Source organism: Callorhinchus milii, unplaced genomic scaffold (genome assembly GCF_018977255.1).
Source record: "Callorhinchus milii isolate IMCB2004 unplaced genomic scaffold, IMCB_Cmil_1.0 Scaffold13, whole genome shotgun sequence".
NCBI classification, from domain to species: Eukaryota; Metazoa; Chordata; class Chondrichthyes; order Chimaeriformes; family Callorhinchidae; genus Callorhinchus; species Callorhinchus milii.
Genome location: NW_024704754.1, coordinates 19,339,430 through 19,363,765, shown reverse-complemented (window position 1 = coordinate 19,363,765; position 24,336 = coordinate 19,339,430). Strand labels below are relative to the sequence as shown.

The 24,336-nt window shown below is 53.8% G+C and overlaps 4 protein-coding genes and 1 non-coding gene across 6 annotated transcripts in view; all 5 read left to right on the top strand.

Annotated features, from left to right (window-relative positions):
- Positions 1 to 21: 21 nt before the first annotated feature.
- Positions 22 to 2,437, top strand: znhit2 (zinc finger, HIT-type containing 2). Its single transcript, XM_007908124.2, has 2 exons — positions 22 to 462; positions 1,362 to 2,437. Exons 1-2 carry the CDS (start codon positions 55 to 57, stop codon positions 2,160 to 2,162), a joined length of 1,209 nt encoding a protein of 402 aa, XP_007906315.2. The 5' UTR covers positions 22 to 54; the 3' UTR covers positions 2,163 to 2,437.
- An 841-nt stretch (positions 2,438 to 3,278) lies between these two features.
- Positions 3,279 to 13,728, top strand: LOC103188221 (macrophage colony-stimulating factor 1 receptor). 2 transcript variants are annotated; one of them, XM_042339911.1, is made up of 19 exons: positions 3,279 to 3,440; positions 4,959 to 5,095; positions 5,352 to 5,541; positions 5,837 to 6,017; positions 6,233 to 6,348; positions 6,747 to 6,852; positions 7,000 to 7,199; positions 7,753 to 7,844; positions 8,273 to 8,399; positions 9,015 to 9,119; positions 9,597 to 9,707; positions 10,076 to 10,208; positions 10,601 to 10,701; positions 10,914 to 11,017; positions 11,251 to 11,373; positions 11,541 to 11,652; positions 11,947 to 12,046; positions 12,383 to 12,488; positions 12,635 to 13,728. In XM_042339911.1, exons 1-19 carry the CDS (start codon positions 3,395 to 3,397, stop codon positions 12,734 to 12,736), a joined length of 2,292 nt encoding a protein of 763 aa, XP_042195845.1. In that variant the 5' UTR covers positions 3,279 to 3,394; the 3' UTR covers positions 12,737 to 13,728. The 2 variants fall into 2 exon arrangements, with proteins under 2 accessions (XP_042195845.1, XP_042195844.1); XM_042339910.1 differs by having other exon boundaries at positions 4,956 to 5,095.
- A 1,400-nt stretch (positions 13,729 to 15,128) lies between these two features.
- trim105 (tripartite motif containing 105) lies at positions 15,129 to 19,600 on the top strand. The gene is made up of 6 exons (XM_007908125.2): positions 15,129 to 15,758; positions 16,533 to 16,628; positions 17,163 to 17,396; positions 17,730 to 17,749; positions 18,083 to 18,192; positions 18,452 to 19,600. Exons 1-6 carry the CDS (start codon positions 15,438 to 15,440, stop codon positions 19,018 to 19,020), a joined length of 1,350 nt encoding a protein of 449 aa, XP_007906316.2. The 5' UTR covers positions 15,129 to 15,437; the 3' UTR covers positions 19,021 to 19,600.
- Positions 16,769 to 16,842, top strand: trnaa-cgc. Its single transcript has one exon. It is a non-coding gene; the product is annotated as a tRNA-Ala (tRNA).
- A 3,852-nt stretch (positions 19,601 to 23,452) lies between the features above and the next one.
- The window catches only part of LOC103188224 (fms related receptor tyrosine kinase 4), a 31,565-nt gene continuing 30,681 nt past the window's right edge, over positions 23,453 to 24,336 (top strand). The window contains 1 exon segment of the mRNA XM_007908128.2: positions 23,453 to 23,664. Within this exon segment, the coding sequence (XP_007906319.2) occupies positions 23,607 to 23,664 (58 nt within the window). The 5' untranslated portion in view covers positions 23,453 to 23,606.

Below are 24,336 nucleotides of genomic sequence, written 5' to 3'. Positions count from 1 at the left end.
AGGTGAAAGCGCCCTATCGGCGGGGGCCGGACTGTCGAAAAGCGGCGCGGCGCCATGTGGCCGCGGTTGCGGGAGGTGGGTGAGCGCGAGCCCCAGGCTCCGTGCGGCCTGTGCTCGGCGGCTGCCGCCCGCTACACCTGCCCCCGCTGCAACGTGCGCTTCTGCTCGGCCTCCTGCTACAGCCGCGCCGCGCACGGCGGCTGCGCCCAGAGCTTTTACCGGGAGCAGGTGTTGGGGGAGCTGCGGGCCCGGGAGGCGCGGCCAGACCCCGGCCTCGCCTGGAGCACCGCCCCGGCACCGCAGCTGTGGCAGCGGCTGAACGAGGAGCAGCGGCGCGGGTTCCAGGAGCTGGTGCGGACCGGGCCCGGGCCCGGGGCCGGGGCCGGGGCGCTGATCCCGCTCTGGCGGCCCTGGTGGGAGAGACCCCGGCGGCGGGGCCCGCGGCCGGTGCAGGAGCTGCCGGTGAGCGGGGGGGGGCCTCGGTGTCGGCTACACGAGGCCTCCGGGTTATCAATAATAATACCGGCGACTTCCCAAAGCGCGTCACACAATACACTGTGAAGTGTAGTGACTGTTTTGTGGTTCAAACGGGGCAGCCAATGGCGCACAGCAGTGCCCCCCCCCCCCCCCACACACACACACACACTACCCCTCCCCACCCCCCCACACACACTACCCACACACACACTACCTCTCCCCACCCCCCCCCCCCCCACACACACACACACACACACACACGCGCGGCTCTGGGGGTTGAAGACCAGACAATCAGATTCTAAATGGGCTCAGAGGCCACACGATGGGGGGAAGGAAATACACACCGTCACTATGCGAACAGAGAGGGGGTTCTGTGGGGAAATGGGGCACATTGTTGGGACAGTGTAGAGGGAGTCTCTAACCCTGACCTGGGAGTGTGGACACAGTGTAGAGCTTTACTGTGTCTCTAACCCTGACCTGGGAGTGTGGACACAGTGTAGAGCTTTACTGTGTCTCTAACCCTGACCTGGGAGTGTGGACACACAGTGTAGAGGAGCTTTACTGTGTCTCTAACACACACAGTGTAGAGGGAGCGTTACTGTGTCTCTAACCCTGACCTGGGAGTGTGGACACACAGTGTAGAGGAGCTTTACTGTGTCTCTAACCCTGACCTGGGAGTGTGGACACACAGTGTAGAGCTTTACTGTGTCTCTAACCCTGACCTGGGAGTGTGGATGGACAGATGGATGGGAGAATTCAACTTCCAAGCATTAACTACCTATTATCTAAAGTTTGATAAATATAAAAATCACCAAATAGTGTTCATGATTTTTAAAAAATACTGTTCCACAAATTGTATTGAGAGTTAACTTGTTTTTCCAAAGGAGGTAAAGAAACATGGAGTGAGCGAGGGAGATGAAAGACAGAAGGGCGAGGGTGATGAAGATGGAGAAGGGACGGAGAGGAAGAAAGAGCCAGGGAAGCAGAGACAGGGTGATGGCCATGAGAGGCTGGCAGAGCAAAGTGACACCATTCCTCAAATTAACAGGGACATTCCTCCACTGAAAGCCCTGAACCCCAACGCTTCTGCCCTGATCCCCTTCAGTCTGGTTAACGTGCTTTACTCCTATGCGTTCTGCCTGCTGCTGGTCAATGGAGATCTGTCGGAAGAAGAGATGGTGGAGGAATTTGCTGAGGCTGTGATGCTGGTCTCCGCCGTCTTCAACTCAAACTGTGTGTTCAGCTGCACTGCGGAGGCTCTGCTCTCGGGGGTGGAGGCTGTTCGGGGGGGACCCTATGCTTCCAGCCCTTACGCTCCCGTGGACGCTATCAAAGCCACAGCTCACATCCTGCGGGGGGAGCGGGGTCCTGAGAGTGCCAGCTACACCCTTGCTGCTCTGTCCCACCTCAGCCGCACTCTCGGCAAAGCCAAGAGACTCCAGCAACGGCAAAGCAAGGCCGAGGCCCAACAACTGTTCCGAGCCCAGAAGAAGTGTGAGTTTGTTCTGTCCTGGGCGAGTGACAATGGTGAAATGCTGCCTCTGCTCTCAGTCCAAGCTGACACTGAATATAACAGCTTGCTGGGGTCCGTGCGGGAGGTCGAGGAGACAAAGGCCCAGCTGGAAGCAGCGTGGGGCGGTCAGAGACCAGCAGAGAAACAAGCTTTAATCCAAGAACTTACTTAAAACCTTCCTCCTTTACTGTCATCCTCCACCTAAGAGAGACATCTGGGAGGCAGATACAATCAGGGAACTCAAAACAGTGTGATCGATGGCTCTTGGGTGTTTGAGACGCGAGTGGGTTTGAAGAAACAGACTGGTTGGCACAGATCTGGGTTTAGGGTATCTCTAATCTTCCTGTGTGGTTCTGTAATTGCTGAGCATTTGTTGATGTGGTTGGTGACTGACCCACTTCGCAGTTTACCAAATGTGCTGAGAATAAAGGTCATTGTACGAGTAAATCCCCGAGACTTGTGGAGTGTTTCGTTTCACTTGCGCCTCTGTAGTCTGAGTATTTGGAGTTGGAGGCAATGTCTTTCAACCTGCCTTCAAATGGAGATTGAAGCTTTGGAGTGGATTCAGAACCATTCAGGGGTTTAGGTTCTGAGTAAGGAGGAGTGAGTCCCAGAGGTGGGCTTGTTCCCAGACAGTGTATGAAAATGGACTTGTTCCAGTTTTTCTTTAATGATGTGAGGAGTAAACAATACCACTGTGAGGAGGTGTGGAGAGAGATTTGTGTGGATTAAACTAACTCTGGGCATTGCTTACTTAGTAAAGAGTGACAAATGGCACATGGGAAACAGGAGACAGTGATCTAACTTTCTTTGGCTGAATTGCTTAACTATTTGGCTGGTTGAGTTTTAAGACAAACATCTCCCAACAGCAAGACTGCCTGTAATATTGTTTGTGACTTGCTTCCCCCATTTAATCTCTGCGGATTCACCAAGGTTTCCCAGCAAAACTCCAGAATAGTTATCCATTTCCACCCCAGTCTCCACCACCTCCCAGCTAACGCTCTGAGACGCCGTCTGGCGTGGAGGGCGCTATATAAATCCAAGTTGTTGTTGTTGAGACCAGCGGTGGCACAGACAATGGGCTGAATGACCTGCTCCTGTGCCAAACCCTTCAGTGTCTGTGCAGCTCTAGGTAGTGCTGTCTGTCACAGTGTCTCTGTGCTCTGTGGGCTGTTTCTTACCCAGGAACCTGCTTTCTTCAGCCTCAGCAAATTGGTGGTTTATTTTTACGGCTGGTTTCTGAAATGAGCTGTGTCAGTAAAAACAGATTGAGGAGATTGAAAAAGCAGAAGTTGTGATTTTGCTGAACATGTAGAATCACTTCACCAATTGTCAGTGGATGGAGTGGCTGTGCCCCGAGGGGTCTGTGTTCAGGGAGCGCGCCCGAGACCCAGGGGAATCATAATGTGGCTGCTCGCTCTCCTCACGTTTCCGCTTGCTTCTCCCACAGGTAGGAACCTGTCACAGTTTATACATTGCACGTCATTTACGCTGCAGTCGCTCGCACTGGTTGTCTTGTTTCTACGAGTGAGTCTCAGAGCGAGGACACAAGGGGCTGGCTGTACCGCTGTGGTTCAGTCACTAACGTCCTTGCCTCCGGGCCACGAATAGGTGGACGAGTCCCCTCATGTCGCCACATTGAGCTCCTGGGCCAGGGGCGCTACATGGTCGCAGGTGTCATTCCCGCTGGATGCGGTGCCGACACTGAACTAACAGGACTGGGAAAGTGGGAGTCAGTGGGATGTCAGGTCACTTGCTCCCGATCGCTCCTCCAGATCTACCGCTCATTATCTCGTTTGCTCGCGGTGACGCAGAAGGTGTAACGTGTCTGACGCTGTGTGTGTGATGACAACACGTCTCCCGGAGGCAGCCACAGTGACAGGACTGCGCACGCCCGGGACGTTGCCGAGTTACGTTACCTTACACTAAAAGCTCCATGTGTTACAGAGTCCCACTCACTGCTCAATGACACCCTGACGTTCACACTGAGTGCTCAGCGCTAACAAACAACGCTAACTGTGTTCCTGGCTGCCCAACCTGGGGGACTCCTGGCCACACCAGGCTGGGGGTCCCTGTGAGGGTGTCTGGGGATAACACTAATAATTACTGACCCACAGCAACCCCACCTCACACCCTCCATCACAGCTCAGGCTCTCTGTTCCTCACGTTGTGTAAACCCCTCTCTGTACCCTGGCCCCCACCTCCGCTGGATCCCAGTAACACACTGAAAGGCGGTGATTTAATGGGAGAAGCAGTTGGGGCTCATTGCTGATCCTGACACAGCCTCAGCCACGTGTCAGAGCTGAGGCCCTAACAGCCCGCAATCACTCCTGGGATATCGCTCTCTCCAATTGTCGTCAGGAATACTGTAAGTTTGATCTTATTGGGAAACCAGGAGCAAAACCTGCCCATAGCAAGTAAACAACCACCCCATAGTGTGTGTGTATGTGTTAGTATGCGTGTGTGCGTGTAATCACTGTTTTGTGACGGGGGAGCGGGGGTGGATACGTCATAGTGGAGATGAAGCAGAAGTGGGAATGGAAACGGGAAGTGAAAGAGTTGGCGTGTTTCTCTAGGTCACATCCTACCCGCTGGCAGCCTGGGCAGGACAGGGGGTGAGTTAGCTGGCAACCTGGGCAGGGGGTGGGTTAGCTGGCAGCCTGGGCAGGGCAGGGGGTGAGTTAGCTGGCAACCTGGGCAGGGGGTGGGTTAGCTGGCAGCCTGGGCAGGGCAGGGGGTGGGTTAGCTGGCAACCTGGGCAGGGCAGGGGGTGGGTTAACACCCAAAGCCATCCCTCCACCCCACAGCCCACCCACTGCCACCCAGAGCCCCGCCCAAACCCTCCACATCCACACACCCGTCCAGAATCCCACCGTTCCACAGCCCCACCCGCAGCCCCACCCACTGCCATCCACAACCCTGCCCCTCCATACTGTTAATAAAAGTTTATCCCCCACCCCCCCAGCAGGGCCTGGTCTGGAGTTGGTCGTGGACATGGACCCGAGGGAGCAACTGAGGGTGAGAGGGGAACGGTTTGAGGCAAACTGCACCGCGACAGCCGACAGCCTGAAGATAACTGCAGAGTGGGTTTGTCCCCCAAACAGCGTAAGTCAGTGATTAGTCTCAGCACTTCCGCAGGCGGCCAAGACACAACAACAACAACAGCAACCCTCACCCAGGCCCCTCCCTGCGCCGGCCCCACCCTGCGCCGGCCCCTCCCTGCACAGGCCCCTCCCTGCACCGGCCCCTCCCCGCACAGGTCCCACACACAAGGTAGTGTCTCAGAGATAAACCAGACTTTCTTCAGGCAGAGCCTCAATAGTCTCACCTAATGTTATGCTTTTGTTGTGTTTTCTCATAGAGCTGCACTGTTGTGGATACTCGCGGCGCGAGGGGAGAGCTATACCGCAGAACCCAACAGCTGCTCATTCCTGCCGTGATGTTATCCGATTCTGGGAATTTCACCTGCACGGGATATACTTTCAGAGGCATGGGGAAGACTTTCAGAGTCACGGAGCGCAAATCAGACACAATATCTCTCCAAGTCCTGGGTAATAAACTCCCCGTGACCAGATTGTCATCCATGTAACACGCATGTAGCAAGGCCATGCATCACCTCCCTCCCTGTTACACGTATGTGTGTGTGGAAGTGGGATAGTTGGGGTAGGCAGGTCCCCCTGCTGGGAGTTGGGCAGAATGGGGGTGGGATGGGGGTTGGGCAGTGTATGTGTGTGTGAGGGGCTAGATGATGTGGGGGGGCTGGGCGTTGCAGGAGAGGGGCATCGGTTTGGGGGGTTGGGGACAGTCTGTGATGGGGTGAGTCAGGGTTGTGTTACCCCTTTACAGAGAAAGGCTTTGTGCAACTCGACACTGAGCAGAACCAGACGCTGGAGGTAGACGTTGGGGAGAGCCTGGAGCTGAGAGTGGGGATTGAAGCCTATCCCAGGCTGAGCCACTGTCACTGGGTACACGAAGATGCAGCGAATGGCTCTCACAGTGAGCTCCTATACAGAGCGGGAGAGAACAGGTAATCCTGTCACTAAACCTCGCTTCCAAAACAGGCTGATTGTCTGAGCATCTTCAGAAGCTCCTGATCTGTGCACAGAAACTTTGTGTGTGTGTGCATGCACGTACCTGTGTGTGCGTTTGTACCTGTGTGTGTGTCTATGTGTGTTGCGTGTATCTGTGCATACACACATGTACACTGAACCGCTGCTGATTGTCTATGAATCGCTTTCTCAGGTATGTATGTTCTCTGCCCCTGGTACGTCTGAAGGTGACAGAGAGCGGCAACTACACGTGTTTCACATCGAATTCGGAAGCAAACGGGTCTCTGACCTTCCGTGTGTTGATAAAGCGTAAGTTTGTGTTGGTGTGATTTGTTGCAATGAGAAACACGGGGGAAGGAGAGCAAGAGCGAGGGGAGGGAGGGATGTGGTGGTGGGGGGATGTGGGAGGAATGGGGGAATGTGGTGGAGGGGGGGAGGGAGCAAGGCAGCATTGGGCTGAGGAGCGAGGAAAGAGATGGGGATAAATCACAAAGTGGTAATGGTCTGTCGTGCTTCACTGTGATGTCAATAGATTAGGATGTTCACTCGTCGCATTTTTCAACAATGTGCAAATTAATACAATGACGTGGCAATTGTCACCCCGGACCTTTTCCTGTGTTTATCACAGTGAGTACCTGTGGTGAGTCTCTCTCTCTGTCTGCGTGCTCCTCCTCCTCCTCCTGAATTCATTCTTATTTTGGTCCCAGAGAAGCCGGTCGTGACGCTGAGACACGGAGAGGAGCTGGAGTGCCGAGCTGTGGGCTACCCGCCTCCCATCATCCACTGGTACCAGTGCCCAGGATTCCCAAACAGGTAATCCTTCATTCATTCGTGGTGGTGTTCCCCGTGACTATCCCTGTGACTTTCTCCGTGACTATCCCCGTGATTATCCATATGATATTCCCAATGAGATTCCATGACGTTCCCTGTGATGATCTCTGTGACGATCCCTGTAACCAGTTGCACAGAGCTCGGGGATGCATCCGCCCTGCACCTGATGACTGATGTGGAGAGCAGGCTGGTTTCCCAGGCTCCAGATGGGGTGACAGAGGTTATGAGCAGTGTGTCGAAGGCGGGAATCAGGATCAACTCCACCCTGGAATGTTTTGCTTCCAACAAAGCCGGAGCCGATTCCAAAGTCTTCTCCATCACGGCTCATGGTGAGAGTTGTTCACTTGATCGCAGGAATGGAACATGCTAGAAACACGCAAACGGGGGAGAGAAAACAGAAAAAGTACGTCGTTCCAGTAACCGTGTTTGGGGAGGCCTGTACGGGAACAGGAATTGTGGATTCCTGTAACTTAGTGGTTAGAGCGCTCGCCTCACAAGCGAGAGGACCTGGGTTCGATACCTGTGCAATGCAACGTTGGGCAAGTTTCCTTACTCCACACACATGCCACGGGTTACCTAGCCGCAAGTAGGAACCTGGTTGTTTGTCGATTGGCGGATCGCTTTCCGGGGATAATAATCCCTTCAAAATCAAAAAAAAAAAAATTTGGTCACTCAATCCACCACTGTTTGTAGGATGTCGCTATGCTCAATTGGCTGCCGTGTTTCGCCAACAAAATATAGTCAATTCACTTTACAGTGCATCCTGTGAAGCGCTTTGAGACATCGCGATGATGTGATAATGCGCTGTAACAAATTATTATTATTAATATTATTATTAATATTATTATTATTAAGTTGCTGTCTCTGGGTTGCCTCCCACAGACCAGCCGATCACCCCATTCCTGGCGAGTGCGGTCGCTGTGGCGATGACCCTGACACTGCTCCTCGCCATCTTACTGTACAAATACAAGCAGGTCAGAGGTCACACCTTCACCCCCACCCCCACTAAGCCCTGCCTTGTCCTCTCCCGCCCTGAGCCGTTCACTCGCGCGCGTATGCACACGATTTTATTTGCTCACTTGAACACGGTACCAACCTGTCCGCTCCCTCCGCTCGACGGCCACTGGCCTGCTCCATGTTCCCGGCCATGTCTGCCCCACCATCAGCCTCTCCATCCCACAGCCTCGACCCCTCCCTTGCTTCCCTCAAGGCCCATCTCAAGACATTCCTCTATGCCTGCACCTTCGGCCACCCTCCCACCCCACTCTCCACCCGTCTTGATCCCAACCCCCAGCTCGGGTGCAAACCCTTAACTGTTCAGCGCCTTGGGACATCCTCCCGACGTGAAAGGCACTTTGTAAATATCATTTGTTGTTGTTGCTCAAATCCCATGTGATTGCAGAAACCCAAGTACGAGATCCGCTGGAAAATTATTGAGGCTGTGAATGGGAATGACTACATATTCCTGGATCCCAGTCACCTGCCGTACAGCGAGAAGTGGGAATTCCCCCGGGAGAACCTGTGCTTCGGTAACTGTCAGTCATCTGTCAGTGGGGAATCAATCGTCTGTCACTAACTCTGCTTCAGAGTGAGGCCTCCCAATTGATAGGGAATTAGATAGTTGCTTGAGGAAGGGAAGATTAGCGTGTGTGTGTGGGTGGGGGGCTTTGGGAGCGGTTGATGAGGTTAGATGAGGAAGTTCATAGTTACTAACAGTTTGATTGGCCAAAATGGGCCATTTCTGTACTGTAACATTCGAGGATTTATCACAGGGACTTTCCGTTTGATGTTGGTATTTGGGAACGGTGGTGGGGATGCTGCGGGCTTGGAGCAGCTGGATGGGCGAGAGTGAGATCACTACTTATTTGAGCCGTGCCTCGCTCTGCGATCCAACAACAACAACTTGCATTTACACAATGCTCCTCAAGCATTGAGGTAGAGGGATAGAGGGAGACCGTGAAGAATAGAGGTGAAATGGAGTAAAAGACCCTGTTGTGAGCAGAGCTGACCCGCTCCTGGGTTTGCTCCATTTACAGCGTTCGCTCCTCAGATACTGATACTGAACGGTGAACCACTATCCCAGCCTGTCTCAACTCGGACATGGCACGGACTGACAGCCTCTTTGCTTTGCTTTCTCTGTGCAGGTAAAATCCTGGGAGCGGGGGCATTTGGGAAGGTGATGGAAGCCACAGCCTATGGGCTGGGCGAGGAGGAGACGGGAACCAAGGTGGCTGTGAAGATGCTGAAACGTAAGCATGAAAGTTATTACCATCTCCTGTTCCCAGTCTCCCCGGTTTCCCCAGCCCTTTAGCCATTGTCTTGAATCCTCAGCTGTTGGGTGTTTGGTCAGCCGGGTGTCGGATACATGTGGAAAGAGTCTCTAAACCAAACAGAGTTCCACATTATCTACAGCACCTGCACATTGGAACCTTAGGCCCCGTGACTCGAATGGAGTGTGCGCTCTCTCCCCAGAGGGACACACCCTGCTTACCTAATCCTAATGGGATGACTCCCTGCCCCAGTGACTGGTCTGCTCATTCCAAGTCCTGCCTAGGAGATGAGCCAGGCTGGGCAGTGCTGTCAGCCCTGGAGTATGTGGATCCGCCTGGCTCAGGAACTGGACCAGAGACAGCCACAGAGGCCTGACTGTGGTTTGCTGTCAGTCTCAGTGTAACAATGCACGAGATACTGAGGCGGTTCTGACACTGACTCTGTCCTTGTTGTAGCGCGAGCTCATTCCACTGAGAAGGAGGCGCTGATGTCTGAGTTGAAGATCCTCAGCCACCTGGGCCAGCACAACAACGTGGTCAACCTGCTCGGAGCCTGCACACAGGGAGGTAAGTGTGCCGCTCGCACAGTCACTACACGTGCCGCTCGCACAGTCGCTACATGTGCCGCTCGCACAGTCACTACACACACATGCACTTGTGTAGAAATCCTTTAACATCCACCTGAACAGGCAGACAGGAGTTTGGTTTAACATCTCTTTTGAAGGACGGCACCTCCGCCGTTGCTGTGCTCCCCAGCACCTCGCTGGGGCATCACTCTGGGTGTCACTGTCAGAGCCAGACCCACACTCGTGACTGGAGTGAGCTCCAGGACGAAGCTTATCCAATATTTTTCCAGATTGTGTCTGTGTGTGTCAGTGTCTGTGTGTGTCAGTGTGTGAGCTGTACATGTAGTGTTATTATGGGATGTCCCCCAGGTCCTGTGCTTGTCATCACGGAGTACTGTTGCTATGGAGACCTGCTGAACTACCTGAAACACCGAGCGGAGTACCTGACGAGTAGCTCTCAATGCAGTGACTACAGGAACCTGTGTATGTGGCCGCCAGAGAGGTAAGCCAGATACCCCCACATCGCTCCCCCCGTGCTGCTCTCCCCCCCCCCCCACCCCCTGTGCTGCTCTCCCCCCACCACCCCCCATGCTGCTCTCCCCCCCCATTCCCTGTGCTGCTCTCCCCCCACCACCCCCCGTGCTGCTCTCCCCCCACCTCCCCAACCCCCGTGCTGCTCTCACCCCCTGTGCTGCTCTCCTCCCACCACCCCCTGTGCTGCTCTCCTCCCACCACCCCCTGTGCTGCTCTCACCCCCCGTGTTGCTCTCACCCCCCGTGCTGCTCTCCCCCCACCCCCCCAACCCCAGTGCTGCTCTCCCCCCACCCCCCAACCCCCGTGCTGCTCCCCCCCACCCGCCTGTGCTGTCTTACAGAACAGTTCCTCTCTCCGCAGGGTGGAGCGGGGGAAAAGCTATGATGGTTATCTGCCCATGAGACCCAGTGTGTCCAGCAACTGCCCCCTGATACCTGAAATCGATTGCAAGATAACAGACGGTAAATTGAGCAACGAATAAAGTCACACAGTCACTACACATCTCCACACGAACACCTCTATCCCTATCTCTAACCCTCTCATGTCCTGTCAGCATTCCGCCTCACTGTCCTGTGTGAGGGGCACGATATAAACTCTTGTTGTTGTTGTTCTCCCTTCTCCTCGTGGCCTCAGATCTTGTGACCTGGTTTTAACTTTGTTGTCCTCGATGCAGACGATGTTCTGGAGGCTGAGGAGACCCTGGCCTTGGACATGGAGCAGCTTCTCAACATCTCCCATCAGGTGGCTCACGGCATGGACTTCCTCTCGTCCAGAAATGTAAGCTCATCACAACACCAGAGCAGCATCCTAACCGGGTGTCTGACCAGAGGGTGTGTAAGCGTCTCGATGCTGTGTGTGTATGTAGGCAGCCTGCACAGTGTGTGTTGGTGGCAGTGTGTGTGACTAGTGTGTGTATATGGACGGCGTGTGACTAGTGTGTGTTGGTGGCAGTGTGGGTGACTGGTGTGTGTGTGTGTGGACGGTATGTGACTAGTGTGTGTTGGTGACAGTGTATTCACCGGGACGTCGCTGCCAGGAACGTGCTGCTGACACACGGCCGAGTGGCTAAGATCTGTGACTTTGGGCTGGCCAGGGACATCATGAACGATTCCAACTACGTTGTTAAAGGCAATGTAAGTCTTCCAGGATCCTCTCCACTCTTGTCTTACCTCCCTAATGTCACCCTTTTATTCAGGGCTGGAGCTCACTGACTGTCAATGGAGCTCATGTGTAAACCCTGTGTTCTAATGTCTGCTGTGTATGTGTGTGTCGTGTATACATATGTGTGTGTGTGTTACAGGCCAGGCTCCCTGTGAAGTGGATGGCCCCGGAGAGTATCTTTGACTGTGTCTACACAGTGCAGAGCGACGTGTGGTCATATGGGATCCTCCTGTGGGAGATCTTCTCGCTGGGTGAGAACCGGGTGTCAGGGTTGGTACATTCAATGTTTAAGGACTCGGATGGGCTGGGATTGGCCCGTCACTGAGGTTCCTGAGGTTACTATTCCCCGATGCTGGGTGCTGGTTTGTTCAATAAACCTATTGACCGGCCTATCAGTCAGCTCACTGGTCCCTATCGTCAGTGGAAAGTGACTTCTAACCCGTTCCTAATGCCAGACAGTGACCCCCGTCAGCCTGGGCCACACTAACATTGACCCTCACCTGCCCGCTGCGAGCTCTGATGTGTAAATGATTGTGTCTGTACAGGCTCCAGCCCTTACCCTGACCTGCCCGTGGACAGCAGGTTTTACAAGCTGATCAGATCCGGTTACCAGATGAGCCGTCCTGTGCTGGGGACTCCCGAAATGTAAGATTACATAACAGGTCCTACCTCTGGTCACTGACTATAACCTGCATTGTCACACAGAGGGCGGTGAGAGGGCAGGATCTATGGCAATGGTTAATGGGAGGTGGGCTGGGGAGCAAGGCCATGAGCAGGCTCGCTGGGGCGGATGGCCTCCCGTTGGTAACCCCAGGGGGAGACACTACCCCCTCGAGCACTCCACAAAGCCAACAACCTTTCGCGTCGGGAGAACGTCCCAAAGCGCTGCACAGTCAGTGCGAGGCGCTGAGCGGTCGGGGAGGAGTGGGGAAAGGCTATGAGGGAGTGTAAAGTAATGACCAGATGGTGCGTGTCTTGCAGGTACGATGTGATGAGCCAGTGCTGGCACCTGGACCCCCACAAACGTCCCACTTTCCAGCAGATCCGGCAAATGATAAACAAGCAGCTGGACTGGACCGTGGAGCAGGTATGTGACCCAGCGGCCAGTGTGGCGGGTGGCTGCCATGTGGGTGGACTATGCTGTGCTGTGTGTGGCCGGGCTGTGCTGCGTGTGGCCTGTGTGTGGCTGGGCTGTGCTGCCAACAGTGACACAGTTTCTCTTTGTGACCCCAGGACGACAGTACCCAGCCACTGAGGGATGAGCTCCCCGGCCGGCCGGCCTGTCTCCAGCCTGCGGAGCCTGGTGAGGGGGACACACACACAGCCTGGAGCTGAGCAACCGTGCGCCGAGACAACCCGTCAGCCAGCCAAGCCGCAGGCTCGGGACACGGAAACCTCCTCGTTCCTCACAGTCGGCCTCGCTCGCTCCCCCCCGAGTCGCAGCTGTAACACGGTCTGTTCATGGCAGCCTGTCAGGACCCTGAGCTCCCCTCACACCAGCCTCTGTTACCTTCATCTGAGCTCAGCGGGTCCTCAGTTTTTACTAAGATATTTCATTGCAGTTTGTCACCTTCATGTAAGGCTGTAGCCGTGTAACCTAGCGACACACTAACCTAGCCACACACTCACCTAGCCACATACTAACCTAGCCACACACTAACCTAGCCACACACTAACCTAGCCACACACTCACCTAGCCACATACTAACCTAGCCACACACTAACCTAGCCACACACTAACCTAGCCACACACTAACCTAGCCACACAGTAGCAACAGCAACTTGCATTTATATAACGCTCCCTCCATGCAATAATCTGCCGACGAGCAGTAATGTGTGTCAGAGCGCTTGAACCTGATAACTTAGTAATACAGTAAACTCCAACTAGTTTTGTGAATGAATGAATCATCCCTCTGTCTAGCTTGTATTTGTCCATTTCCCTTTTTAATTGAGGCTTCTACAGCTATTGTTAAATATTATTGCACAATATTACTGATCATTACTAAACATTTGCCACATTATTACTGCAGATTGTTGAATGTCCCGGCTTTGCTGTGATAACGGTAAAAGATTGTTCATTTAATGGATAAAAAGGGCATTAATGTCTTCCATTCCTGTACCTGCACCTGAACAGCTCTTTGTGAAGTGGAGAGAGCAGTTTGTGTGTGACTTGCTCGGCAGCTATCTCAGACAGAGTCTCAGCCTCTGCTCTGTGCTCTCACTTTATACCAGTGTCACCCTCACTCCTTATAACTGTACAGATTGTAAGTGAATTCACTCTCAAGCTGTAACCGTGTGTTTATTGCAATAAAGCATAACTAACATGTCCTGCTCGTCGGCAGATTATTGTTTGAAGCCCGTCCTGGGTGTGTTTGAGGTGTTTGATTGAGACCAGAGAGAACTAGAGGGACATTAAGCAGTCTGTGTCCTGGTCGTCTTGCCTGCACACTCCCTTCCTGGAAACCGTGTTGAACTGGTTTCACATTTGTCTGTCTATAATCTCATTCCCTCCCTTGCTTGCTCTTCCTCCATTCTCTTGTTCTTCACTGTTTCCTTCCTGTTTTCTCCTCCTGACTTTTTTTAAAAAAATGTTCTTGTTGGAAATATTCCAAATGCTCAGAGTCGACAGAATGCTCTCTCACACACATATACATACAAGCTCGCATGCACACACACGCTCTCTCAAACACTCATGTGCACACAGACACTCTTGCACCTTCAAACACTTGAACTCCTGGGCACATACACACTTGCACACTGGACTCACACAAACCTGCGACAAACACTGCAGGGTGGGTGTTCTGCAAGGATGAGATTCAATGGGCTTCTTCACCTAAACCAACCTTATGCCGTCTCTCTAGCTTTACCTTTGGTCAAACTTTTTCATCTCTCATTTCCCTGCTCAGTGACCAGCACAGTTTGAGCAGCATTTTGAGACGTTGTTTGACGTGAGGGATGATGTATAGATGCAGGATGTTGCCCAATGTAACTGGCAGCGACTATCACACTGACTGAGCAAGCAGAATGTGAGCACTCCACACCGGAGCACTTCCCCAAAGCCTCCAGCTGTGTCTGATCCTCATCCCTTCCTGTGGGTTACCACAGTTTTACCTCATACACACACACAGCTGCTCCCCTCACACACAACACTCCCCCCCCCATCCCCACACACCACCATCTGCAAACCCACCACCTGCCACACACACACACACAACTGCATCCCACAGTCCCTTCACCTTGACCCCTTCCTCACCTCCTTCAATGACCACCTAAAGACCTTTAGCACCTCTTTGACCACACCTTTGGCCACCCTCCACATCCCAACCCCCAGCTCGGGTCCAAATCTCCAACTTGTCCAGTGCCTTGGAACGTCCTCCCGATGTGAAAGGCTATGAGTAAATGCCATTTCTTGTTGTTGTTACCACCTGTACCAGGTTCAGTCTATAAAAGGCAGAACATTTGGGTTTCTTTTGCTTCCTGCTTCTGTTTCCTCCCTCCTCTCCTGCAGGTACAGCTGTGCTGTGTGTGTGGGGTGGGGGGTTAAGTTCATTCTCTTGCAGGTTTCAGTTCAATTAGCAGGTGAATGAGTTACCACACAAAGTCCAATGAATTCTAACGAAAGGTCAACCCACTTTCTCTCTCCGTAGCCACTGCCTGACCTGCTGTGTGTTCAGTTTTTATTTCAGATTTTCAGTATCTGCAGTATTTTGCCTTCTGTTTACCGCTCAAACTTTGCTGAGTTGGCATGTTTGCTAGAAGCTGTTTGGTCTCAGTGTAAATGTTCAGCCTCTGGGCGTGGGGGAGGAATACACTCCTTCCTATTGGAGTGTGTGAGGGAGAGAGGGGGTGGAATTTACTGAAGGAGGAAGTTTCTGAAGGGGAGAGACAGAGAGAGAGAGGAGGGATCTTATTGTGCTGCGACACAGCCAGAGAAAGCTTTCAAAGATATTTTAAAAGTTGGTGAAAAGTTTGTAAAACTTTCCTAAAAGTTTGAGAAGCGTCTGTGACTGTGAATGTATCGGGGGTGGGGGGGGAAATGGTGGAGTCGGCGTGTGCTGGTGAGGGTGTGGGTGAGTTGTTGCAGGGGGCAGGTGCCGGTGGTGGGAGTGGGTTGCAGGAGGAGCTGACCTGCTGTATCTGCTGTGAGCTGTTACGGGAGCCGGTGATGCTCGAGTGCTTACACCATTACTGTCGGCCGTGTATCCTCGCCCTGTGGCACCGGGACCCGGCCTCCGCCTGCTGCCCTCAGTGTCGTCACCGCTTCACACGCACCAGCCTCCGCAACAACCACCTGGTGTCTGGGGTGGTTGCCAGGGTCCGGGGGGCCGGCAATCAGGAGCTCCGTCACAAGGTGCAGGTGAGAGCGGGGGCGGAGGGGAGGAGTACACCCTGAATTCACACCGTCAGCTTCAGTCACACTCCGGATCCAATCGGATTCCTTCTGTAAAAGCTGACAAAAACACACAGTCACTCCACTTTACAGTATATCCTGTGAAGTGCTTTGATAAGGCCCTACATATACCCCAGGTTCGATTCCTGGCCGGGGCGAAACCTTAGGCAAGTTTCCTCACTCCACACACACGCCTCTGTTTATCAGCAGTAAGTAGGAATCTGCTTGTTAGTTGATTGGTGGTTTGCTTTTCTGGGGGTAATAAATCCTCCAAAAAAAGTTTTACTAATAATTTGGTCACTTGAATCCACGGCTGTTTGTGGGACACTGCTGTGTGCAATTGACTACCGTGTTTCGCCCACAAAATAAATAGTCACTACAGAGTTAGTGTTCCCCCCACGAAGGACTGTCCTGTTCTCATTTTTGATGACTTTGCAATGACTCGTAATGAGAGACTCGTCACTTTGTTTAGTGTGAACCAGGAAATGATCTCGAACATTGGGATCCTCTCCTCACATGTAAAAGATTCTGATATGTTTCAAAGTGAATGAGATATATTTGGAAATATTAATGTGGGGAGTGGGTTGGGGAATTAGACCTGGAGGCTCGGGGTGGGGGGTAATGGCCAGCGTGGCCGGGCTGGGCCGTGGGACTGTTTCCGTGGGCTCACTGTGAGGCCAGGTTAATGTTTAATAGTGAGGTGGGGTGAGGCGGCCACAGTAATTGTCACTCTGTTGTCAGGAGGAGCTCAGTGACGCCCTGAGATCACATAGGAATCAGCTGGAGGAGATCCTGGCGATGATGAAATGTGATGAAGATAAGATTGTGAGAGTGAAGGTAAGACACACACACACACCGGCTGCTCAGCACCGCGTCTATTTGCTGCCAGTAAAACAGAACAAATCTCTATTGCGAGCAGCCACATGCATGTGTTACAGCACTGGGTGTGTGTGGGGGCAGGGGATATTCTGGTCTGCCGTCCTGTAGCTCAGTGATGAGAGCGCTCGCCTCGCAAGCGAGGGGACCCGGGTTCGATTCCCGGGCAGGACGAAACCTTAGGCAAGTTTCCTTACTCCATACGCACGCCTCTATTTACCAGCGGTAAGTAGGAACCCACTTGTTAGTTGATTGGGGGATCACTTTCCAGTGATAATAATCCCTTCAAAATAAATAAAATATAATTAGTCACTCAATCCACGGCTGTTTGTGGGGGACACTGCTGTGCGCAATTGGCTGCCGTGTTTCACCCACAAAATACAGTCACTACACTTTACAGTGTATCCTGTGAAGCTCTTTGAGACGTCTCACTGACGGGATAAGGCTCTGTACGAAATGCCAGGATTATTATGTTGACGTGAGCTGTGTTTGCAGAGCGAGTCTGCGGAGCTGCAGCGGCGAGTGAGCAGTGACTATGAGAAATTGCACGAGTGGCTGCGGGGAGACGAGCAGCGCCTGTTACAGCAGCTGCACCACGACACGGCTACGGTGGAGGAGAGGCTGCGGCGGAGGCTGCGGGGGCTGAACGCCGCACGGGGAGAACTCGAGAGGGTCGTGGCCGACACCGAGACCAGCCTCCAGCAGCTCCGCAGATCCGTAATGGTGGAGGTGCCAGCGCCACCAGTGCACGTCACTAATCTGTCCCCCACCCCCCTCCCACACACTCCCCTCCCCCCCCACCCACACACATTCTCACCCCACATACAGACTTCCCCCCCCCAACCCCATACACACACTCTCCGCCCTATACACACACTCTCCCCCCACACACACATTCACACACTCACAATGCCAGCGCGGGTCACTAACCTGTCGTCTTCCCCGCCCACACATGTGCCAATGTGGGGGAGGGGGGTGTGGGCGTGGGTCAGGGTGGGAGGTGGGGGAATGGGACGGGGTGGGGGGGCTATGGTCCTGACGCTGATGTTTGTTTATTTGCAGACGCGGGGGCTGTGTCAGAGGTAAGTGCCGATATTCAGCTTCAGATTTAACACATTTTGTTGAGGTTTAACCACTCGCATCGTCTTCTCGTCCGAGTTTCCTGGTTTATCCGAGTGTTAGGGACCCGAAGGTCACGGCGCAACGGGGGGGGAGCGGAGGCAGAAGCCGCATTGTCAGAGACGCCGTCCCTCAGATGAGGCCGTGTCTGTACGCAGCTCAGACTGACGTTAGTAATCCCGGTGTTGGGGAAACAGGGCTTCCGGTCCCACAGTCACCCGATTAACTGCTGGTTCACTGTCGTGTGCTGACGGTGTGCGTGTCACCGGCGTGTGCTGACTGTATGTGTGTGATAGGGTGCAGGTGGACACGGAGCCGGTGGTCAGTGTTGACCTGAGGAGCGCCCGCTACACTGGCCCCCTGCAGTACATCATCTGGAAGAGAATGTTCCACTCCCTGGACCCAGGTAACGTCAACCACAGCCCAACCCACTGCCCGGCCCCCAACCCACTGCCCGGCCCCCAACCCACTGCCCGGCCCCCAACCCACTGCCCGGCCCCCAACCCACTGCCCGGCCCCCAACCCGGGCCACTACCACTCCAGCCCTTCACTCCGATGGAGGGCGTGAGGGTGTGTGGGAAAGGGGAAAGGGGGGTGTAATTGGAAGTTGGAGTGGGGGAGGGAGGAGAGTTCTCTCTCTCGAGCTCTGACACTTGTTTGTGCAGCTCCAGCTGGGCTGACATTTGACACGAACACGGCGCACCCTAACCTGGTGGTGTCGGAAGACCAGCGATGTGTGAGGGAGAGTGAGGAGCAGCAGTGTGTGGGGCTCAGCCCCGCCAGGTTCTCTCAGTGTGTCAATGTGCTGGGCTCCCAAGGCTTCACTTCAGGCAGACATTACTGGGAGGTCAGCGTGGGCAAGAAGACCAAGTGGGACCTGGGGGTGGCGCGAGAATCCATCGACCGTCAGGCCATGGTCAAGCTGTGCCCACAGAGTGGTTACTGGACCCTCAGGCTCCGCAATGGCAATGAGTACTGGGCCGGGACGTCGCCATGGAAACGACTCCCAGTGGAGACACGGCCCCAGAGGATTGGGGTGTATCTGGCCCTCGAGGACGGCCAAATCTCCTTCTACAACGCAGACGACATGTCCCATCTCCTGACCTTCCGCCAGCCGCTCACCGAGCGCATCTTCCCCTTCTTCAGCACCTGCTTTGGGGACGGCACGAACACTGAGGCGCTCTACCTGTGCCCCCCGCCCGTGACCCTGCCCCCAACTGAACCCCTAACATAGCCCTGCCCTACCCTGGCCCCAACCACGCCCCTAACCCACCCCTAACATAACACCACCCTAACCCTGTCCCTGACCCCGCACCCAACCCTGGGCCCTGACCGTTTGCTGTTGATTGGGTCGCTTTTCCCGGGGTAATAATTCCTCCAAAAAAAATTATTCGGTCACTCAATCCACGACCGTTTGTGGAATACTGCTGTGCGCAATTGGCTGCCGTGCTTTTCCCACAAATATACAGTCAAATCGCTTCTCGAAGACGTGATAAGGCTCTGTCCCAAATGCAAGGATTATTATTATTGTATGATCGGCTCCAGGTTGCCCTCTGCTTGTGATGGTTGCAATACCAATGTGAAGCCAGCAGGCGGCGCCAGGCTCCAACTAAATGTTTAATCCTGAAAGTTTGAGTCTGAGTGGCTCAGATCTTCACTGTAGTCGTTTAGTCTTTAATACTAATTTACTGTCATTTAATTCTTCACTTGCTATCTGAGAAACCATTCTCATTGTAAAACGTGCACACTTTATAAGAAGATTTACATTGAAACTCTGCGGACAACTTTCATTAAACTAGATAAAACATTTAAAACGTGTTTTAGATTTACTTTAACTCCTACTTACGTCAGATCTGAGCCTTTCCCAGAGTGAGAAAGTTCATCCCTGAGGCTGCTGTACACCCAGTGTGAATTACTGGCAGAGGGGCCTGTGACTGGGAACAGTGTGAATTAATGTCAGAACCATGACTAGGAACAGGGTGAATTACAACCAAGGGGCCTGTGACTGGGAACAGTGTAAATTAAAGAGGCAGAGGGAAGATGCCTCTCTGTAATTCACACTGTTGGATCAGGAGGATTGTGATTTGCAGTTTATTCATTCCCTTGAGTTTTTCACAGCTCAGCCATTCTCCTGTAATTACCAGTAGGTAAAACCACACAGTCACTCCACTTTACAGTATATCCTGTGAAGCACTTTGAGACATAGAGCATAAGAATATAAGAATTGCTTGATGAAAGAAACCAAAGTCCATCTTGTTCACCTTCCACCATCCTGGCAATCTCTTATTTCCTAACAGAAATCTATCTTGTGGAGTTCCATGGCTCAGTGGTTAGAGCACTCGCCTTGCGGGTGAGAGACCTGTGTTTGATTCCCGGCAGAGCAAAACATTTGGCAAATTTTCTTACTACACACACACACACACATGCCTCTGTTGATCTAGCATAAGTAGGAACCTGGTTGTTAGTCGATTGGCGGATCGCTCTTCTGGGGGTAACAATTCCTTAAAAAAAATCATAATTAATAATTTAGCCACTCAATGCACGACTGTTTGTGGGCAATTGGCTGCCTCATTTCGCCCACAAAATATAGTTAATTCACTTTACAGTATATTCTGTGAAGCACTTTGAGACGTCTCGAAGACGTGATAAGGCGCTATATCAAATGCAAGTACTATTATTATCTAATTTGATCTAGAAAGAATCAACACTTTCTGCTCTGGATGTGAGACAGCTCTATACCAAATAGAAGGAAGATGATGATGATTATTATTATTATTATAGATTTCTGCTGTTTGACAAAGCCCCGAGTGGACAGGATGTCAGACAGTTAGCAGCTTGGCTGAGGCTGGGGCTGTGTCCTTGGCGTTTATCACTGAGCAATGCTTGCGGACGTTTCCTTCCTGTTCACAGGTAACTGGGGGGTGTGGGGGACGGGGGGGCAGGGGAGACAATGAAACAAATAAAGACTTCAGACACATTTGACTGTTTTTTTTTGCAGTGATTGAGTAAATGTTATGTAGAAGCTTCTCTCAGCAGAAGGGGTTGGGAGCTCCCCCGGGAGCCACAGGCACAGGCTTGGCTGTTGCTATGTTTCACGTCGAGGTCAGGAGGTGAGGAAACAGAAGATTGACCCGGGCACTCGCTCAGAGCCGCAAGGACAGTAAAGGCGTCAAAAGATTCACGATGGAGAATAAAAATACCCCGAAACAAACAAATATTTTAAAGCGGGTTTTCATTGCCGCGAGGTCACCAGAAGATTATTTTTGGGGGGGGAAAGGGTTTTCAGGTGAAGCTGTGTACGTGTGTGGGGGTGGGGGTGGGGGGGGCGGTGTTCCATCGCCTTGGGACATCCTTCCGACATGAAAGGCACTGTAATTTTGTTATTGTTTGCTTAGGAGATAAGTAACATACATTTAACATATTTATCCCCATAATGAAGAGAGATTGGAGGTTCAGTTACACATCCCCCAGCCTTGACCAAAATCCTCAGTCAGACAGTTCCCCCCCCCCCCCCCCCCACTCTCTCTCACCCACTCTCTCTCTCCCCCACCCCCCCATACCCAGGTAACCCTACAGTCGAAGAAAGAGAGAGCTTGTATTTTAATTCTTTTTATCACCGTGCAATATCTCAAAGAATGTTCAGGATCTTTAATATCAAGTGTAGTGACTGTTTTACTAGAAACATGCAATTTTGCTCTGGGCAGAGGGCTGAGGATGGCCCACAGTTTGCAGCAGACTATGTGTGTGACTGTCTGTCTCTGTGTGTGCCTGTCTATCTGTGTGTGTGTGTGTATCTGTGTGTTTGTGTGTGTGTGTCTGTCTCTGTGTGTGCCTGTCTATCTGTGTGTGCGTGTGTATCTGTGTGTGTGTGTGTGTCTGTCTCTGTGGGTGCTTGTCTATCTGTGTGTGTGTCTGTCTCTGTGTGTGCCTGTCTATCTGTGTGTGTGTGTGTGTGTGTGTATCTGTCTGTGTGTGTGTGTGTGTGTCTGTCTCTGTGTGTGCCTGTCTATCTGTGTGTGTGTGTGTGTGTATCTGTGTGTGTGTGTGTGTGTCTGTCTCTGTGGGTGCTTGTCTATCTGTGTGTGTGTCTGTCTCTGTGTGTGCCTGTCTATCTGTCTGTGTGTGTGTGTGTCTGTCTCTGTGGGTGCCTGTCTATCTGTGTGTGTGTGTGTGTGTATCTGTGTGTCTGCCCCCCAGTGAGGCAGCACTGACTAATCCCCAGGACAATCGCTGTAGGATATCCTCTGAGATGTCACACTCACACTGTGTGTGGTCTGGTCTGTGCCCATCAAAGGGCAGCTTCCTGTAGTGAGCACAAGTGATAGGGATGTGGGACAGTCACTGCCTGAGACCCTCAGCCCCCAGGTGGGGAAGAGCCCCCTCATCCCATGCAGAGAGCCATGACTCCAGTTCCATCTCCCCCCCCCCGGGCTGCCCTAACCCGGTGCTGCTCTGGGGTGGGGTTGACAGGCTCAGGGCAGCATTAATTGGACCGATTCACTCAAACACCGGTGTAGTCAACACTGAACCCCTCACAACTCACAGCCTCATTTCCACACTCCCAGGTCCCACACCGATAGTCACACTCACTTTCTCAGTGGGTCAGTGAAGTGATCACTGTGTGTTGGGGTGAGAGTCACAGACAGTGTGGTTTATGGGGGTGTTCTGTCCGGGGCTGATGGGGATGGAGCAGTGGCCTGGGCTGTCTGGTGACTTGTCCCTCACCCTGACCAGGTGCAGTGTGGTCAGTTAGCCAGTAACTAACTGTGTGTCAGGCAGAGGGACACGGGCTGCCCACGCCGACCGGGGGAGAGGGGGAGACAGAGGGAGAGAGGAAAGAAGGAGAGGGGGAGAGAGGAGAGAAAGAGGAAAGCCTTTTCCTGCAGTCTCACAGCTCCGGGGCCGCGGGAAGGCTTGGGGCTGGAGAGGAAAAGGAAACCAATAAGTTGAGGCTAATTGTTCCAAACATTTCCTCTCGGGGAGGATGTCCTTGTGGCTCTGGCCGCGGCTTGTGGCAGTGTAACCGCGGTGTCAGTCAGTCAGTGTGGCCGCGGGCATCGCAGGGCAGGGCAGGGCAGAGCAGGGGAGGGCATCGCAGGGCAGGGCAGGGCAGAGCAGGGGAGGGCATCGCAGGGCAGGGCAGGACAGAGCAGGGGAGGGCATCGCAGGGCAGGAGCGCAGGGCAGGGCATCGCAGGGCAGGGGCGCAGGGCAGGGCATCTCAGGGCAGCGCAGGAGCGCAGGGCAACGCAGAGCAGAGCAGAGCAGGGCAGGAGCGGCAGGGCAAGCAGAGCAGAGCAGGCAGGCAGCGCAGGAGCGCAGGGCAGGGCAGCGCAGGGCAGAGCAGCGCAGGAGCGCAGGGCAGGGCAGGGCAGAGCAGAGCAGAGCAGGGCAGGGCAGCGCAGGGCAGAGCAGGGCAGCGCAGGGCAGGGCAGCGCAGGGCAGAGCAGCGCAGGAGCGCAGGGCAGGGCAGCGCAGGGCAGAGCAGCGCAGGGCAGGGCAGGGCAGCGCAGGGCAGGGCAGAGCAGAGCAGAGCAGAGCAGGGCAGGCAGCGCAGGGCAGGGCAGCGCAGGGCAGGGCAGCGCAGGGCAGGGCAGCGCAGGAGCGCAGGGCAGGGCAGGGCAGCGCAGGGCAGAGCAGCGCAGGAGCGCAGAGCAGGGCAGGGCAGGGCAGGGCAGGGCGGGCTGTCCATTCCATCCACACACCTGGGCTGTGAAGCGGGTTACAGCAAACCCGGGTTTATTATTATTATTATTGTTGTTATCCTTTTTGAGCGGAGGATTGCCATTGACTCCTCGCCACCAGCAGAGGATCTTCAGACATGAAGACAGCGTTTACCTTCTCTCTCTGCGTGTGGGTCGGAGCTGTGTACAAATCAGGTGGGAACCCGCGCTCAACCTCCGCCTTTCCCCAAGTCAATAACAGTAATAATAATTATTAATAATAACAGTCATGTCAAGTTGTCAAGTTGTTTGGCGCTGTGTGTAAATCAGGTAGGAAACAGCGCTAATCCCCCCCCCCCCCCCCCACCCCCGTCTGTCCCCAGGTCAATAACAGTAATAATTATTAATAAAAATATCAAGTTGTTTACTGTAGTTGGTTTGATGAGTTCACACTCAGTGTGAGGGATGGAGATTCGCAGAGGTTTGTATGTGGGGATTGTGCGCTATTCTCTGTGTCAGAGCCGAACATCGAAACCTCAGGTGGGTTGGAAAGCTGGTGTGCGGGGGGGTTAGCGGCTGGTGCGGTGTGCGGGGGGGTTAGCGGCTGCTGCGGTGTGCGGGGGGTTAGCGGCTGGTGCGGTGTGCGGGGGGGTTAGCGGCTGGTGCGGTGTGCGGGGGGGTTAGCGGCTGGTGAGGTGTGCGGGGGGGTTAGCGGCTGGTGCGGTGTGCGGGGGGGTTAGCGGCTGCTGCGGTGTGCGGGGGGGTTAGCGGCTGGTGCGGTGTGCGGGGGGTTAGCGGCTGGTGTGGTGTGCGGGGGGGTTAGCGGCTGGTGCGGTGTGCGGGGGGTTAGCGGCTGGTGTGGTGTGCGGGGGGTTAGCGGCTGGTGCG

What these genes read in the sequence shown, in the direction of transcription:
- znhit2 (XM_007908124.2), top strand. Translation starts at nt 55, where the DNA reads ATGTGGCCGCGGTTGCGGGAGGTGGGTGAGCGCGAGCCCCAGGCTCCG. An exon ending in GGCCGGTGCAGGAGCTGCCG is followed by an intron (nt 463 to 1,361) that starts GTGAGCGGGGGG and finishes GTTTTTCCAAAG; the next exon opens with GAGGTAAAGAAACATGGAGT.
- LOC103188221 (XM_042339910.1), top strand. Translation starts at nt 3,395, where the DNA reads ATGTGGCTGCTCGCTCTCCTCACGTTTCCGCTTGCTTCTCCCACAG. An exon ending in TCCGCTTGCTTCTCCCACAG is followed by an intron (nt 3,441 to 4,955) that starts GTAGGAACCTGT and finishes CCACCCCCCCAG; the next exon opens with CAGGGCCTGGTCTGGAGTTG. An exon ending in CGATTGCAAGATAACAGACG is followed by an intron (nt 10,702 to 10,913) that starts GTAAATTGAGCA and finishes TCCTCGATGCAG; the next exon opens with ACGATGTTCTGGAGGCTGAG.
- trim105 (XM_007908125.2), top strand. Translation starts at nt 15,438, where the DNA reads ATGGTGGAGTCGGCGTGTGCTGGTGAGGGTGTGGGTGAGTTGTTGCAG. An exon ending in GCAGATCCGTAATGGTGGAG is followed by an intron (nt 17,397 to 17,729) that starts GTGCCAGCGCCA and finishes GTTTATTTGCAG; the next exon opens with ACGCGGGGGCTGTGTCAGAG. An exon ending in ACGCGGGGGCTGTGTCAGAG is followed by an intron (nt 17,750 to 18,082) that starts GTAAGTGCCGAT and finishes TGTGTGTGATAG; the next exon opens with GGTGCAGGTGGACACGGAGC.